General features: G+C 41.0%; 1 protein-coding gene across 1 annotated transcript in view; it reads right to left on the reverse strand.

The window, feature by feature from the left end:
* Positions 1-5,382: 5,382 nt before the first annotated feature.
* The window catches only part of TRIM23 (tripartite motif containing 23), a 123,506-nt gene continuing 109,827 nt past the window's right edge, over positions 5,383-19,061 (reverse strand). The window contains exon 11 of the mRNA XM_030193188.1: positions 5,383-7,175. Coding sequence (XP_030049048.1) covers positions 6,996-7,175 — 180 coding nt within the window. The 3' untranslated portion in view covers positions 5,383-6,995. The remainder of the gene's footprint in view (positions 7,176-19,061) is intronic.

Genomic DNA, 19,061 nt, shown 5'->3' on the forward strand with positions numbered 1-19,061 from the left:
CTTAGTTCACATCCAGCACCCGTCCCATTTCTAAATACAAAGCTTTTTAACATTCTAATAGCTACCATACAGACCATGCAACCTACTACATCCCATATGTGGCCTGCAAGACAAACCCTGTAATATGACTGTTTACACTTCTCTAGCTATTACTGTATTTGTAGTTTGCCAGCTGAATACAGCATCCAGTTTAATTCTATAATCAACCCATAATTTAATCACTAGCATTCTTTAAAAGAATACCCCTTTCATGGCACTGTGAAATCCTGTGTCACGGGCTTTCAGGAAAGGCATAAATGTCTTTGTCCTGTGCATACCAACATCATCTGTTTGCCACAGTTCACCATGGCCTTTGCAGTGACCTCCTTGAATATCCAATTATGCATAGCTCTTCTTCCCTATGTTCTCTAATCACTTGCTCTTTGGACAGTGGCAGTGATACTTCAGACTCCATCCTCTGTTGTCACAGGGCTAGACTGTCATTGTTTGAAGCATGCAATACTCTGGTGTCCCACCCAATTCAAAGTATAACACCAGCTTGAGATGCCACACTGACACTGTTCTCCTAACAATTTAAGATCACTGCAGGGTGGGGCAAATGTGACATACTCAGGCAGTAGTTGCTTCTGCTCAGCCCTCCATGAAGAAATGGTACAGGAAAGACTAGATTGTGCAATGTTTACCACATCATGGAGAAACTATTGGGGAGGGCATGACTCTGTATAGGTCAAAGGCTATTTAACATGAACTGAAACATTACTTGTTGTCGACACTGTTTGATGTTAATAGTAATTAATGTTGATACCGCCTGATGATGTTAAGACTGCTTAATACGGATACTACTTGATGTTGATATTGCTTAACTACTTAATGCTGGAACTGCTGATGTTCATACAATATCTCAGCTACTAATACCCTCGGACACAACCAAACAACGCGAAATATAGCCAACATGAACACCAACAAATTGTTCATGATAATTTACTTCCTCCCCCTAATCCACCACACATGGACTACTCTCAACATAAATAATCTACCTACAACATACACACCCTACAGACAACTCACTCACAACTCACCAGACCAAAAGAAGAACAACCAACTAAAAGGAAAAACAAATACATACAGAAACAACCAACAGAAAGGGAAGAAAGGACATAACAAAACTAAATCCCAGGAACACAGACAACTAATAAAAATTAACACATCTATGTCCCAAACCGGACCTTACCATTCAATCCAAATGGGATACGTAAATGCCAGATCAATAGTAAATAAAACAGAGATTATAACAGACTGGCTCACCACAGATAATCTTGACCTCCTATTCATAACTGAAACCTGGATCCATGACCTTAAAGACCCAATAATCTTAGACTTATGCCCGCCAGGATACAAAATTACCCACTGAACAAGAAACGGAAAAAGAGGAGGAGGAATAGCCATAATATACAAATCTAAATTCACCATCACAACCACAGCTGAATCCATTCTGCCACAACTTGAAATTGCCTCAGTAAGAATCAATCACCCAAATTTGTAGGAACACCTTAACGCAGTCATACTCTATAGACCACCAGGCAACTGGCAATACTCCCAAACACACTTCATGGACTTCATCTCGAACACTTGTGTCTCGACCTCAAACCTTATCATAATAGGAGATATCAACCTGCATCTTGAAGATCTCACCACAACAAGCACCCAAGAATGCAAAGAGTTCCTTCAACTGTGGGATCTTCACGGACCAAACACACAACCAACTCATATTAAAGGGCACACATTAGACATCATCACACACAAATTTGACCACGACTCAAACCTTATATTAACAGATACAAAATGGACACCTACACTGTGGTCAGACCACTACAAAGCACATATGTCCCTCCAATGGCGAAAGAAAGACTCACTTAACATACAAATACGGAAAACCTACACCACGAGAGGAAAAATAGACCCGGTTATATTCTGGCAACAGATCTACCACAACGGATGGACAACAAAGGCAGATACAAACCAATTCCTCTTAGAATGGGACAATAGATGCAAATCAATACTAGACAACATAGCCCCAATTCAAACCAGAACCTCACACAGAAAGAAGTCAATACCATGGTTCAACGAAGAACTGAAAAAACTCAAACACAAGTTAGAAGATCAGAACGTGCGTGGAATAAAAAGAAAGACAAACCCACACGTAACGCCTGGAAACAACTTCAAAGAAAATATAAATATACCATAAGACAAACCAAAAAATTATATTACAAAACTGAAATTGGACCAAACTACAAGGACACACACAAACTCTTCCAACTCGTGAATAAACTACTAGACACCACACCAGTCACAAACAACAGTAAAGACACACCAGGAGCTGACAACCCGGTGAAGTACTTCAAGGAGAAAATTGTACAACTGCGACTTAAAATATCTGTCAGCCCCATCGAATACGCTGTACTCCTAGACTGTCTAGACCCAGACCCTGGAGTTTACCCAACAGACAGAACTTAGACCAAATTAGAAATACTATCGGAGGATCTCATCTCCCAAACGCTTAAAAGATTCGCCAAATCTCATTGCAAACTAGACTATGCCCAAACAACCTCATGAAATCGGCCCCTCAACAATTTATAACAGACCTAACGAACCACTTGAACTTTATGCTACAAAATGGACTCTTCCCGAAGGACAAAGGAAACATTCTACTCACCCTTATACCCAAAGACGCAAAGAAAAATGCTAATGAACTAACCAACTATAGGCCAGTAGCATCTATCCCCTTAATAACCAAAATAACAGATGGGATGGTGACCAAACAACTCACAAACTATTTAGACAAGTTCTCAATATTACATGACTCCCAATCAGGATTTCGTTCTAATCACAGTACTGAAACAGTACTAGTCATGCTCATGACTAAATTCAAACAAATGATTGCAACTGGCAAGAACATACTACTTCTACAATTCGACATGTCCAGCGCCTTCGACATGGTTGATCATGGAATTCTACTACAACATTTTTGATTGGTTCAAGGGGTTCCTAACCACACGATCATATCAAGTGACATCAAATTCGACGACATCAGCCACATGGACACCTGAATGCGGAGTTCCACAGGGATCCCCTCTATCACCGATCTTATTCAACCTAATGATGATACCCTTGGCCAAGCTACTATCAAATCAAAACCTCAACCCATACATATACCCTGATGATGTAACGATCTACATCCCATTTAAACAAGATTTAAAAGAAATCTCCAATGATATCAACCAAAGTCTACATATCATGCACTCATGGGCAGATACATTTCAGCTGAAACTTAATGCGGAAAAAACCCAATGCCTAATACTCACCTCTCAACACAATACGAACAAATTCACCACCATCAACACACCAAAACTGAACCTACCAATTTCGGACACCCTAAAGATTCTTGGAGTTACCATAGATCGACACCTAAGACTTGAAAGTCATGCGAAAAATACAACCAAAAAGATGTTCCACTCAATGTGGAAACTAAAAAGAATAAGGCCATACTTCCCAAGGGCCATCTTCCGTAATCTGGTACAGTCATTGGTACTCAGTCATCTAGACTATTTTAATGCTCTCTATGCCAGCTGTAAAGAACAAATACTCAAAAAACTCCAGACAGCCCAGAACACTGCAGCTAGACTCATATTCGGAAAATCAAAATATGAAAGTACTAAACCCCTACAATAAAAGTTACATTGGCTCCCACTCAAAGAATGCATCACGTTCAAAATATGTACCCTAGTTCATAAAATCAGTCATGGCGATGCCCCAGCCTACATGTCAGACCTGATAGACTTACCACCCAGAAATGCTAGGAAATCATCTCGAACATTCCTTAATCTTCATTTCCCCAATTGTAAAGGTCTAAAATACAAACTAACGTATGCATCAACTTTTTCCTATTTGAGTACACAATTCTGGAACGCACTGCCACGCAACCTAAAAACGATCTATGAACTGACCGACTTCCGCAAGCTACTAAAGACCCATCTCTTTGACAGGACATACCACAAAGATCAACACATGTGAACTCTCCCACATGTAACCAAAACTGTTTTATTATGTTCTCTTGCTATATTAGTATCATGTTTATAATGTTTTCCTGTTATATTACTTTGTTTATCATTATCATGTAACCCAAAATCCTTCTGTAATACCAAATGTCTACTCTGTTCTTATTTCCACTATTCATGATGTATTGTAAGCCACATTGAGCCTGCAAAGAGGTGGGAAAATGTGGGATACAAATGCAACAAATAAATAAATAAACACAAGTGAAATAAAACATTAGCACATTAGAAGGATGACTGCCCAGGGCCAATAGAGATCCCAATCCTCTACTAGCTGACAACAAAATTTGAGAAATAAGCAAGGGAGGGGGGAGAGTAGGAAAATTTGGTGGTGGTGGTGATAAGAGGGCTTTGGCACCGGTTGATGTCTTCTTGTAGTATAAAAGCATGCATATTTGATGCGTGGTCAGTGTATAGTAAAAGCTAAGACATTCAGAGCTTCACCGATATATACCATAACTGTGTTTTCTGTTACATTCTAAGTCCTTCATAAGTACTATACAGTCAGCACTATACTGTACTGATAGAAAAAAAAAAAAAAAGAATCCCTTCTGCATTATTCTGCATTTTTATTTTTAATTTTAACATATGTTTTACTAAAATCGGATGTTCTCATTACAATATGTAAGGAGCACTCACACATCTATTTTGGTACAGTGCAAGTAACACTTTCCTTTGTCCCCATATTCAATGGTACAACATACACCTTAGCTTCTAGCTTTTTTGCTCTAGCCTCAATGTTCAGTCTTGCACTATGCAAGTTAGTAATCTAATCTGTAACCATTTACAGTCACTTGTACAGATTTGGTAGAAACACACACCAGAAAAGATTTTTTTTTTCAAAGCTTTAAGCATAGAAAGTGAAAACATTTCTTGTATTAGTTAGATACAATACCTGACAATCTCAAACCCAAAAACAAACGGTGAAACACTTTCAGCTTACTATCAAAGCAGTCATCTGTGATACAGTTAATTATACACATAAACGCTATTACTGTACATATGAACCATTGGTTCTTAGTTCATCGAGTGCAACATCTATTTTTCACAGTTACTTGAATGTTAAATGGACAAAGTATTAAATAGTTTGACATTTTACTTATGTAAGCATACTATAAGAGCAACAGATTTTTACTTTTATACTGAAAAAGCAAAGCTTCCTCAAAAGCCATCACACACAAAGTGGGCTTTATATGTTGAGGGTGCAAATGAGTAATACAATCTGTTTTGTAAAACAGAACTTACACAGCTAAATAAGAATACATTATCATTTTTTTCAAGCATTAGAAACTACAGCCTCTAGTCTGCAAAATTTAGCAATGCAACTACAAATATTAGGAAAACTGATCCCATTATTCTCCTCGAATATCTTTTTCTTTTTTTTTTGGCAACACAGGACAAATAAATCCCCACTAACTGCATATCACCAGATTCTCAGCTATTTGTGCAACTTTGCAGAATTGAGGCCTTTATCCTTAAGATAGCAAGTTAAACTTTGTTAAAAACTTCCTACACAAACAGTACCAAGATAGTGAACCAACATTGTTATTACACAATGGGTCATGCTTTCAGAATAAAACAACCAACATCACATTAAAATAGCATGCTGAAAATAACGTGATAGTCAATTATAACTTTTTTTTTAAACAGCAGACGACAAACTGATGTAAACATTCTATATTTTCTCTTCCCCCAGTAGTGCAAGCTACGTTCTTAATCCACCTTTGACATTCTGCAAGATCTGTATTTACAAGAGCAAAACCCAAGCCTCAGCCTTTATGATTCTGTAGCTTGTTTATTCAAACTGGAGAAGCACATACAAGTTCCTGGCTGTGACAATTCACAACTTTCAATATGAATTTAAAAATTATCTTCCCTCAAACAATAATTTTGTATATTTTTTCTTATGAAGAGAAGACAAATTTACCCATTCCTGTCGCTTCACCAAAACAAAATGGCAAAATAACCCCCCAATCACCCAAGTATAAATTCATGTCTCCTAAAAATAAATGGTCTTCTTGGCTTGGTGCTTCAGATCCTCCCAAAGTAGGATCCAGTAGGGAAGGTGAAGGACCACATCCTGGCAGCTCCTTTCCTCACCCACTTATATCCTAGAAAACAAACGTGACACCACCCCACGATAAAAAATATGCCCTGCTTCAGTGCTACCATTCAATTAGCTAACAAGACTCTCCAACAGAAACAGCAGCAGCTCTCAAAAGCCTGATAAACAGGAGTCTAAGCTGAGATTAACCTTAGCATCCCACCCTAGCACCTCGTAGTATAAGGCTACCTAGTCAAAAAAATCAAGTTACTCCCTGCTGACTCTAATGTTCACCTTTACAGTACCATAAACTTGTGGGTCATATATTGCAGATTTTATTGAACTGTTACCAAATAAAATCAGATTCTTTTGATGACACTTCATATTGAAAAGCATAGTTCTCTTATGTTGACAAGACAGATGTAAATGGATTGTATTTATCAAAATGTTATTTTTCTATTCATAAGAAAAGAAGGAATCTTTTCTCAGGATTCTAATAAGTAACTAAATACTGTGCTGTCAGAGAATAAATTATATGTATTGAATTAAATGTATTTAATATTTCTCCAGTTTCTCCACCCCGCATAGTTGTTTATTTAAAAATCTTTATCAGATTTTGTTAACTACCAGTGTAATATGACAGTAAAATACTGCAGCCTTTGTCCAGGTAAAAATGAACACTTAATAATTATGTTTCTTTCTTGTAAATACAGGCCTCAAATACTATAAAATGTTAAATTTTCAGAATTCAAAGACTTAATCACAGCCTAAACCATCTGTTATGTGCAAACAGTTACGGAATCAGTCACAAAGTCATTAAGTTAAACTTTCTTGTAAAGTCATGCTACATCCAGGACACCAGCAGCCACAAGTTGTCTTGAGAGCCAGTCTAGTCCTTCATAGAGTCCCATCCCACTCCGAGCATCACAGCCTTGAATAAACCAGCTGCGCCCACAACAGAGCTTGTGAAGACTCAGCAACTCAGTCATTTCTTCTACTGACAGCGCTCCGGCAACATCCTGCAAAAAAATTCAGAAATATCATTAGCCTGACAATTCCTAATATGCCTGAATTAAGGACCTCAGAAATCTTTAAGGTGTACATGCTTAGGACTATTTGGCTTTTGGTAACTAGTTTAACTGAAGGCAGACTTACACAATAGTCCCTTTCCAAGCAAAATCCAACTTGATGATGAAAAGTATTAGGAATGTGTTGACTAAGCCACAAGACTACTACTACTACTACTTAACATTTCTAGAGCACTACTAGGGTTACGCAGCGCTGTACAATTTAACAAAGAGAGACAGTCCCTGCTCAAAGAGCTTACAATCTAATAGACAAGTGAACGGTCGGTCCGATAGGGGCAGTCAAATTGGGGCAGTCTGGATTCACTGAACGGTAAGGGTTAGGTGCCGAACGCAGCATTGAAGAGGTGGGCTTTAAGCAAAGACTTGAAGACGGGCAGGGAGGGGGCTTGGCGTAAGGGTTCAGGAAGGTTGTTCCAAGCATTTCTTATATTACTACTGATAGCTCAGTTAAATAAATACATATATACCGTCAATAGTACTGCATAAGTTGTATTACTCAAAAAGTTAATAAATACATTTTTTTTAAAATATACACCCATCAGATTATAAACCAAGATAAAATTTCTCACCTAAAAAAAAAGCTAAATCAAATTTAAACTGAGGTTTATATTAAAGCATTTCTCCCCTTCCCCATGGGCTCCAACATTCCTTCCCTCCCTCCCCTGTGTTGTCCCTCCTCCACTGGCTCCCTCTGAACCAAAAATGCCCACTTTCCTCCCTTTCTCCTCCCCTTCCCCCGAAATGAGGAAGCCCCCCTCCCAGACTCACCTATACACACCCAGAGCCTACCATATAGTCCTGGTCTAGTGGAGAGTTGGAGCAGGAGTGATCCTCACTCGCTCCTGCCTATGTGGTCTTCCTTAGTCAAAATGGCTGCCATCTTTCACCTCAACAATAGGTACAGATCAGAATTCCATGGAAGCCATCATACAAAACAAAGTCCATCTCTCTCTCTCTCTCTCATGACATCTGATTAATAGCAACAAATCTATTACCAGGCACGTTGTTACATACAAAATCTGAAAAAATCCTAACATACACGTAGCAAACTACCATACTACAGTAGCACTAAATCCTATAATTCAAACAACATGAACTCCATCTATGAATAGGTAGCACTACAAACTTTACATGGGGTCCTAGAACACCAATACACTTAATACTGGTAAAATAGAACAAGTGGGATTGCTACAGAGTTCTACATAGAAACTACATGCAAGCACAATGCCATACCTTGGTCACATAAAATGCACAGATAAACCCTAACGAAATACAGAACAAGGAATCACAAATTAGAAATAAAATATGAAAACAAAAATTGAACCGGGAACCCCTAAGTCGTCAAATTAGGCTTGTATCACAACATGGGAGAAAAAAAAACTAGAAATACATTTCCTTTTGTACTGAACACAGATATCCATTATGCACATTTCTCAAACCTTCACAAAGCTAACATGCTTATGTTAAGTTCAAAATAAAACATTTTTTTTCTACCTTTGCTACCTGATCATTTTATTTTTTCCAAGCATGTTGGTCCCAGTTTCTCTTTTCTGCTTTCCTGTCTTCTGCTCTCTTTCCAGTGGATGCTATTTGTCCTTTCTCCAATTTCCTCCAGTCTTCTTTCATCCCCTCACTATATCTGTCTCTGACATATTTCCTCTTTCTTTTCTGTCTATCCACTTATATTTCACCCTCTCACTCTTCAGTTCATCTACATTTCATCTACCCATCAACTTTCCAGCTCCTCCTCTCACACTTTAGCTTTCCTATTTCTCCTGTCTCACTCCTTCTCTGGCTTTCCATCCACTTCTATCTTTCACCAACTTCCCCATTACTACTACCCTTTGCACTCATAATCTCCTTAACAAACCCCATAGCCGCTCCTACATGGTACCAACATGTCTGGCATCTCCACTCCCACTCACTCCCTTAATGCCCAACATTTTCTCTCTCTCCATCTACATTTGTAGCCCAGCATCTTTTTGTTCCCCCTCCACCCCTATGGCCCAGCATCACCCTGTCCCCTTTCTCCACACCTAAGATCCAGCAACTTCCCTGTCCCCTCTCCTTTCCCTTCCACACTTACAGTCCAACTGCACCATGTCCCCTCTCCCTTCCCCTCCACCTCTGTGGTCCAGCAACTCCCTGCCCCCTCACCACTATGGTCCAGTAGCTCCGTGTCCCATCTGTGCTCCCTTATGACTCAGCAGCTGTCTCTCTTCTCCCCCACCCCCACAAAAAAGTGCAGCATCACAGAGAAACATCAGGAAACAGCCTGGCACAGGAGACATTGCAATAAGAACACCAATGCCATGCTCCTTCCTAGGCTATGCAGGCAGCAAACCACACTTAGCAGCCTTTCACTTCTGGTATCTCTGCATTCCAGAAGTGAAAGGCTGCTAAGTGTGGTTTGCTGCCCGCATACCTTGGGAAGGCGTGCAGTGTCAGGGTTCTTGTAGCCACATCTCCTGCACCAGGCTGTTTTACTTTATTCCTGCCATTCTCCTTGCAAGAAATTTTCATGTTTTACCTAGTTTAACCTTAAAACTAGTCAGCCTAAGTATGTTGCATCCAAGATCAGTGTCTACTTGTCATTGGCAGTACAAGATTTGAGTCCAAATGTTTGATAGATGAAAGCAGTAGCAGTGCTACAACTACAATGTGTTTTTTTTAAGATTGCATCTTAAAAGACCTGTGCTATATATATATATATATATATATATATATACACACACACACATTTTTTTAATAAGATTTTTGTTGACCTCTGATGCAGCCTGTATGGATGAAACGTGCCCATATCACATGTACTGCATTTATCAATCAAGGATATTCAGAGGTTGAATAAAACCTTTGTGTGAACATTCTTCTGGACCTTTTTGGTATTTTGCACTATTTTTGTTGTTGTTGTTTGAGGGTTGAATGAATACAAACAAACAAACAAACAAACAAATTCTCAAAAGCTTTATCTGTGCATCAAGACCAACCAATACTGACGGAAAGCAAAAATTAATCTAAATGGAAGTGTCATTAAAAAATACAAAATGTATATGTACACTCCTCAAAACGCAGATACAGATTTTATGAATAGTATCATAAAAACATGCACAGTATCACGAGGATAAACCAGAACTTATGCAGCTTTACTGTATGCTGAAAAAGGCATTTAAATAATCATTTACTAAATAAAGTGCATAAACAAACCACAACTTATCTGAATGTGAAGAGGTCCAAATGCTTAAAAGTTATAACGAGAAGGAACTCTAACAAGGCTGGCAATCCAATAAAGCTATTGGCTGATATCAAATACCTTTCTTGCTAGTAAATGCCCACCACCACCTGCTTTGGAGACAATCTAAAAAATTTTCACACTCAATATCAACAGCTTGAAAGGTCAGCTATCGGTGAAAGAACACAGTATCTATATGTAATGGTTCAGCTAACTAACATACTCCCCCTCCTGACTGGCTGACCTGTTTATATATAAACACTGTGATATTTTGAAGTTGTGTAATTAAACTCTGGAATTCATAGCTAGAGAATGTAGCAAAAGCAGTTAGCTTAGCTGGGTTTAAAAAAAAGTTTGGATGGCTTTCTAAAGGAAAAGTCCATAGACTCATTAAAATGGGGAAAATCCACTGCTTATTTCTAGGATACTGTCAACGATTTATGGGCACTTCTCTACTGAAATGTATACTCAAAAACAATATATATAGTAGAGGATCCAAAAAAGTACAATATGTTGCAATGATTATAGCGGGTAAGTCTCATATATACTTAACGGCTGGTGTCACTTCACTCCCTCAGTGAACCTCTTGCCATGTCAATATTATAATCATAGACTTTTACCCCCAACCTACCAATACCTCAATTCTTTGCTTCTTTTATTCTTAACATTATATAAAAAATTCAGGCAATGTGTTACTTATCTTAACTTATTCTCAAACGGGTGTGCTCACAGACCCCGACAGGTAGCCTGTTTCGCAATTCTTGCTTTGTCAAGGGGGAGCGCTTCACCTCATCTGTCAAAGTACAAGCAAATATGCCTTAAAATCCTATAATCATAATGCACTTCTAACTATTTCTAATAATATTTGTCCCAGCTATCAGACTTACGTTTGATCGTAACACCTCTGGTTTCTTTAACAAGAACTAAATATAATCAAAGAAGTCTTCTGTTACAAGAGAAACAGCGTACGGAAGAGGACAAGCAGTTGTTCACATTCGTGATGAGATATGTTCCGGGCGGAGAAATGGTCGCAAAGATGATCAAGCGTCATTGGGATATTATGAAATCCCACCCTCTATTTAGTGATAGTCAGCTGAGAACAGCCTTTTCACGTTCCAGCAATCTAAAAGAGATTTTAAGCCCAGCGAAATTACCTGATGATGTCGGGGAAGACAGATACTGGGATACTTCATCACCAGTAGGCCACTTTAAGTGTAATAAATCAAATTGTAAGACGTGTACGATCACTCAAGAGGGAGACAATTTTATACATGCTGGCAAAAAGTATATTTTAAAGGGACATACGACATGTAGGACAGTGGGGATCATATATATGATAAGATGCCCATGCATGAAAATATACATAGGAAAATCCATCAGGTCACTGCATGCGCGCATGACAGAACACCGTTCGCGCATTCAAGCACACAATCTAGGAGCCCCCCTTGTCCAGCATTGTATACAGTTTGGTCATGACATAGAATCATTAAGATGTTCAGTTATCGAACAAGTTCTTCCGTCGCTGAGAGGCGGGGATTACAATAGAAAGGTATTACAAAGGGAGACTTTCTGGATACATAAATTGAACACCGTAGAACCAAATGGGCTCAATACTTATGTACATTGGGGATGCTTTATGTAAGTCGGTAGTTCACTACACATCACCGGATCCAGCGATCAGCTGTTTCCGGTAGCGGTAAAAGTTTAAAAACGCCGTCGCCATTTTAGGTTCTTGTTAAAGAAACCAGAGGTGTTACGATCAAACGTAAGTCTGATAGCTGGGACAAATATTATTAGAAATAGTTAGAAGTGCATTATGATTATAGGATTTTAAGGCATATTTGCTTGTACTTTGACAGATGAGGTGAAGCGCTCCCCCTGGACAAAGCAAGAATTGCGAAACAGGCTACCTGTCGGGGTCTGTGAGCACACCCGTTTGAGAATAAGTTAAGATAAGTAACACATTGCCTGAATTTTTTATATAATGTTAAGAATAAAAGAAGCAAAGAATTGAGGTATTGGTAGGTTGGGGGTAAAAGTCTATGATTATAATATTGACACGGCAAGAGGTTCACTGAGGGAGTGAAGTGACACCAGCCGTTAAGTATATGAGACTTACCCGCTATAATCATTGCAACATATTGTACTTTTTTGGATCCTCTACTATATATATTGTTTTTGAGTATTTCTAGGATAAGCAGCATAAAATGTATTGTACTTTTTTGGGGATCTTGCCAGGTACTTATGGCCTGGATTGGCCACTGTTGGAAACAGGATGCTGGGATTGACGGGCCTTTGGTCTGTCCCAGTATGGCAATCCTTATGTACTTATGTAGCTTAGCGGGGTTTAAAAAAAGGTTTGGATAGCTTCCTAAAAGAAAAGTCCATAGACCATTATTAAAATGGACTTGGGGAAAATCCACTGCTTATTTCTAAGATAAGCAGCATAAAATGTATTGTACTGTTTTAAGATCTTGCCAGGTACTTGTAACTTGGATTGGCCACTGCTGGAAACAGGATTCTGGGCTTGATGGACCTTCGGTCTGTCCCAGTATGGAAATACTTATGTTCTTGCAAGTGAAGTAAACAAGAGAAACAGGAAATCTATATGGTTCTCCAAACAAGTGGCTGAAAAAATAAGAGCAAAACAAGCTTCATTCAAGAAATATAGAAAAACGCAACAAGAGGATCACGGAAATGATTACCGAATTAAACTCAACGAAGTGAGTAGAGAAATACGGCTAACAAAAGTATAGGTGGAAGACAAAAAGGCTAAAGATGTAAAGAAAGGTGACAAAATCTTTTTCAGATATATTGGGGAAAGGAGAAAGCTAGGAAAGAACTTGTAAGACCGAAAGATACAGAGAACAGCAATGTGGAGTGTGATGAGGATAAAGCGAATGTGCTGAACAAATATGTCTCTTTGGTGTTCACAGAAGAAAATCCTGGAAAAGAACCACAGTTGGCTGCTAAGGTTATTTCTGGGAATGGAGTAAATATTGCACTGTTCACGGAAGAAAACGTTTATAAACAACTTGAAAATCTGAAAGTGGACAAAGCTATGGGGCCGGATTAGATACATCCCAGGATACTGCGAAAGCTCAGGAAAGTCCTAGTGGGACCTCTTAAGGATTTATTCAATAGATCTTTAGAGACTGGAGATGTTCCGCAGGATTGGAGACAATTGAATGTGGTCCATCTTCACAAAAGGAGGGACAGGGAAGAAGTGGAAAACTATAGGTCGATTAAGTCTCATGTCAGTGGTAGGAAAAATAATGGAGTCACTGCTGAAGGAAAAGATAATTGTCCAGAATCCAATGGGTGGCAGGATTCAAGGCAACATGGCTTTACCACAGGAAAATCCTGTCAAATGAATCCGATTAATTTCTTTCATTGGGTGACCAAAGAACTGGGTAAAGGACATGTGCTAGATGTAATCTACTTGGATTTCAGCACAGCCTTTGATATGGTTCCTCACAGAAGACTCTTAAATATGCTGAAAGGGCTGAACTGGATTGTCAACTGGTTGACTGACAGGCAACAGAGGGCAGCTGGAAATGCAATTCGCTCAGAGAAAAGGGGTGAGCAGTGGAGTGCCTCAGGGGTAGGTAGTGGAGCTGATTCTGTTTAATATATTTATGAGAGACATTGCTGAAGGGTTAGAAGGAAAATTTTGCCTTTTTGCAGATGACACAAAGACAGACAATAAAGTGGATACCCCAGAGGGAGTAGAAATCATGAGAAGAGATCTCCAAAAATTAGAAGAATGGTCAAAGTTCTGGCAGTTAAAATATAATGTGAAGAAGTGCAGAGTTATGCACTTGGTGTACAGAAATGCAAAGGAGATGTACGAGACAGGAGAAACGAGATTGACAAGTACAGCTCAGGAGAGGGGCCTCGGGGTGATGGTGCCTGAGGAACTCAAGGTAATCAAACAACAAGATAAGGCGGTGGCCGCACCCGGAAGGATGCTAGACTGCACAGAGAGGGGTATAGCCAGCAGAAGAAAGGAGGTGTTGATGCCCCTATATAAATCATTGGTGAAGCCCCACTTGAAGTACTGTGTTCAGTTTTGGAGGCTACATCTCGCTAAGGATGTAAAAAGACTTGAAGTGGTTCAGAGAAAAGTGACAAAAATTTTGTGTGGTTTGTGTCACAAGACGTATGAAAGACTTGATGACTTGAAGACGTATACCCTGGAGGAAAGGAGAGACAGAGGCGATATGATACATACCTTTTACAGAGCCAGTCAGGTGGTAGAACTAGAGTGAATTTAGATTGCAGGGGGTGGGGGGGGGGGGGGCAGTCTCAGGAATACTGTCAGGAAGTACTTTTTCACAGACACTGTTGTAGATGCCTGGAATACCCTCCTGCAGAAGGTGGTGGAGATGAAAACCATACTGGAATTCAAAAATGCTTGAAGTAAACACAAAGGAATTCTGTATGGAAGGCAGGTGATTAGATGGCAACAAGTTTAGCAGTGATTAGATGGCAACCCGAGTAACTGAGAAGCAGAGCCAGTGCTGAGCAGACTTCTACGGTCTGTGCCCCAATTGTGGCTGGACAGATGGGCCAGTGCCAGGCAAACTTCTACGGTCTGTGCCCCAATTGTGGCTAGAGAGATCTTGATGGGTTGGTGTGGGCTTCGATGACAGCTTCGTTGGAGAATAAGGCTAGTACTGCGCAGACTTCTACAGTCTGTGCCCTAAAAATAGCAAGGACAAATCAAGATCAAGTATGCACATGTAGTATCACATCATACCATATGCTACGAGTTTACCTTGTTGGGCAGACTGTATGGACTGTACAGATCTTTATCTGCCACCATCTACTATGTTACTATGTTCTGTGTGATAAGGGTTGGAAAACACTCCTATCTCCAAGGTTTTTCGGAAGGACATCTCAAGAAAAAGGGAGAACCAGATTTACCTCAGCTAATAAGGTGCAATTAGGATTATGGTTCCCCTGTCCTGCTTGAGTTTCAGCAGAGTCTTTCCTATGAGAGGGACTGGAAGATATGCATACAGAAATCTCTGTCTGGAACAGTACTGAGGGACCTTGTTGTTCAGATAGGTGGCAAAGAGATCTACTGAAGGGGTGCTCCACTCTTGGAAGATCTGGTGGGCTACGCCCATGCTGAGGCCACTCATGCGGTTGCATCACCCCGCTCAGCCTGTCCACTAGACTGCTGTCCTTACCTGCAAGGTATGTGGCTCTGAGCACCATCCCTTGGCAGGACACCCAATGCAATACCCAGACTGCCTGACAAGGAATAGGAGCCCCTACTTCCCTGCTCGTTGACTTATTACATGGCAACCTAATTGTCGTTTTGGATGTGAACAATTTGGTTCATCAGCCAATCTCTGAAAGCATTCCAAATCGCCTGGAGCTCCAGGAGATTGATGTGAAGATGGGTCTCCTGAGTGAATCAGTGATCTTGGTTGTGAAGCCCATCTACATTAGCATCCCATCCCAGGTTGGATGCATCTGTGGTTAGTATTGTCTGGTGGGGGAGGAGGGGAATTTGGAATGGAAGTCCCAGAATCAAATTAGTTCGAACTGTCCACCAGAGAAGCAACTGTGAAAACTCTGGGGTTATCCTGTCAGTACCCTTCTCCACCACCGCCAACTCCAGGCTCCGCCCTTTCAGCCTCGCCTCACCCCATGCCTGGAATAAACTCCCTGTGCCCATACGCCAGGCCCCCTCCCTGCCCATCTTCAAAGCCTTGCTCAAAGCCCACCTCTTCAATGTCGCCTTCGGCACCTAACCATCATACCTCTATTCAGGAAATCTGGACTGCCCCTAGTTGACATTTCACCCATTAGATTGTAAGCTCCTTGGAGCAGGGACTGTCCTTTTTGTTAATCTGTACAGCGCTGCGTAACCCTAGTAGCGCTCCAGAAATGTTAAGTAATAGTAGTAGTAATACATATGCAAGGTTTCCCGTGGCCCAACTCTGCTGGGAAGCTAGGGTTCACTGGGTATCTTGCAAATGGGACCATGCCATGGGTGTGACATGCACTGTGGACACCATATGACACAACAACCTCAACATCTGCCAAGCTGAGACCTGTTGACTATGCTGAACCTGAGTGGTGATGCAGATGAGACCATCAATCTACATATGAGGCAGGTATGCTCAAGACTGAACTGTGCCTAGCAAAGCTTCAATGTGATATAATTGCTGTATTGGGAGGAGGTAGGATTTGGGGTAGTTGATAACAAGCCCTAGTAACCTGAATAGTTCTCTGCACTGATTCTTCAGCACCACATGATACTAGTAGTGATGTTTCCCCACCCAAAATCTGAGATACCTCCTATGATTGGGAAGTATCTGGATGTGGGTATAGGTACCTTCAAGTCCAGAGAGCATAGCCAATTGTTCTTCTGAATCATGGGAAGAAGGGTGCCCAGGGAAATCTTCCTAACCTTTTCTTTGAGCAGATATTTGTTCAGGTCTAGAATAGGATGAAATCCCCATGTTTTTTGAGCACAAAGTACTTCAACAGAATTCCTTCCCTGATGGAATGGGTTCAACCACATGGGCCTTTAGAAGGGAAGAGAGTTCCACTGTGAGCACTTCCCGATATTGAGAGCTGAAGTTTGACATTCTCAATGGGTAACTTGGAAGAGGTTGAGACCACTTGAGGGAGTAACCCTCCTGGACTGGTCTAAGGTTACAAGGGACCACCTTTCTTGGGAAAAATTGAGTCTCCCTCCTACCACTAGGTTATCCAAGACAGATAGTAACATAGTAACATACATAGTAGATGACGGCAGAAAAAGACCTGCACGGTTCATCCAGTCTGCCCAACAAGATAACTCATATTTGCTACTTTTTGTATATACCCTACTTTGATTTGTACCTGTGCTCTTCAGGGCACAGACCTTATAAGTCTGCCCAGCACTATCCCCACCTCCCAACCACCAGCCCCACCTGCCAACCACCGACTCTGGCACAGACCGTATAAGTCTGCCCAGCACTATCCTCACCTCCCAACCACCAGCCCTGCCTCCCAACCACGGGCTCTGGCACAGACCGTACAAGTCTGCCCAGCACTATCCCCGCCTCCCAACCACCAGTCCCGCTTCCCACCACTGGCTCTGGCACAGACCGTATAAGTCTGCCCAGCACTATCCCTGCTTCCCAACCACCAGCCCCGCCTCCCGATCTTGACTAAGCTCCTGAGGATCCATTCCTTTGGCACAGGATTCCTTTATGCTTATCCCACGCATGTTTGAATTCCATTACCGTTTTCATTTCCACCACCTCCCGCAGGAGGGCATTCCAAGCATCCACTACTCTCTCCGTGAAAAAATACTTCCTAACGTTTTTCTTGAGTCTGCCCCCCCTTCAACCTCATTTCATGTCCTCTCGTTCTACCATCTTCCCATCTCCGGAAAAGGTTCGTTTGCGGATTAATACCTTTCAAATATTTGAACGTCTGTATCACCCCTGTTTCTTCTTTCCTCCAGAGTATACATGTTTAGTTCAGCAAGTCTCTCCTCATACGTCTTGTAATGCAAATCCCATACCATTCTCGTAGCTTTTCTTTGCACCGCTTCAATTCTTTTTACATCCTTAACAAGATACGGCCTCCAAAACTAAACACAATACTCCAGGTGGGGCCTCACCAACGACTTATACAGGGGCATCAACACCCCCTTTCTTCTGCTGGTCACACCTCTCTCTATACAGCCTAACAACCTTCTAGCTACGGCCACCGCCTTGTCACACTGTTTCGTCGCCTTCAAATCCTCAGATACTATCACCCCAAGATCCCTCTCTCCGCCCGTACCTATCAGACTCTCCCCACCTAACACATACGTCTCCCGTGGATTTCTATTCCCTAAGTGCATCACTTTGCATTTCTTCGCATTGAATTTTAATTGCCAAACCTTAGACCATTCTTCTAGCTTCCTCAGATCCTTTTTCATGTTTTCCACTCCCTCCTGGGTGTCCACTCTGTTACAGATCTTAGTATCATCCGCAAATAGGCAAACTTTACCTTCTAACCCTTCGGCAATGTCACGCAGAAATATACTGAACAGAATCGGCCCCAGCACCGATCCCTGAGGCACTTCACTACTCACCTTTCCCTCCGAGCGAATTCCATTCACCACCACCCTCTGGCGTCTGTCCGTCAACCAGTTCCTAATCCAGTTCACCACTTCAGGTCCTATCTTCAGCCCATCCAGTTTATTTAAGAGCCTCCTGTGGGGAACCGTGTCAAAAGCTTTGCTGAAATCTAAGTAGATTACGTCCATAGCTTGTCCCTGATTCAATTCTCCTGTCACCCAATCAAAGAACTCAATGAGATTCGTTTGGCACGATTTCCCTTTGGTAAAACCATGTTGTCTCGGATCTTGCAACTTATTGGCTTCCAGGAAATTCACTATCCTTTCCTTCAGCATCGCTTCCATTACTTTTCCAATAACCGAAGTGAGGCTTACCAGCCTGTAGTTTCCAGCTTCTTCCCTATCACCACTTTTGTGAAGAGGGACCACCTCTGCCATTCTCCAATCCCTTGGAACCTTTCCCATCTGCAAGGATATATTAAACAAATCTTTAAGAGGACCCGCCAAA

This window comes from Microcaecilia unicolor, chromosome 2, assembly GCF_901765095.1.
Source record: "Microcaecilia unicolor chromosome 2, aMicUni1.1, whole genome shotgun sequence".
Lineage (NCBI taxonomy): Eukaryota > Metazoa > Chordata > Amphibia > Gymnophiona > Siphonopidae > Microcaecilia > Microcaecilia unicolor.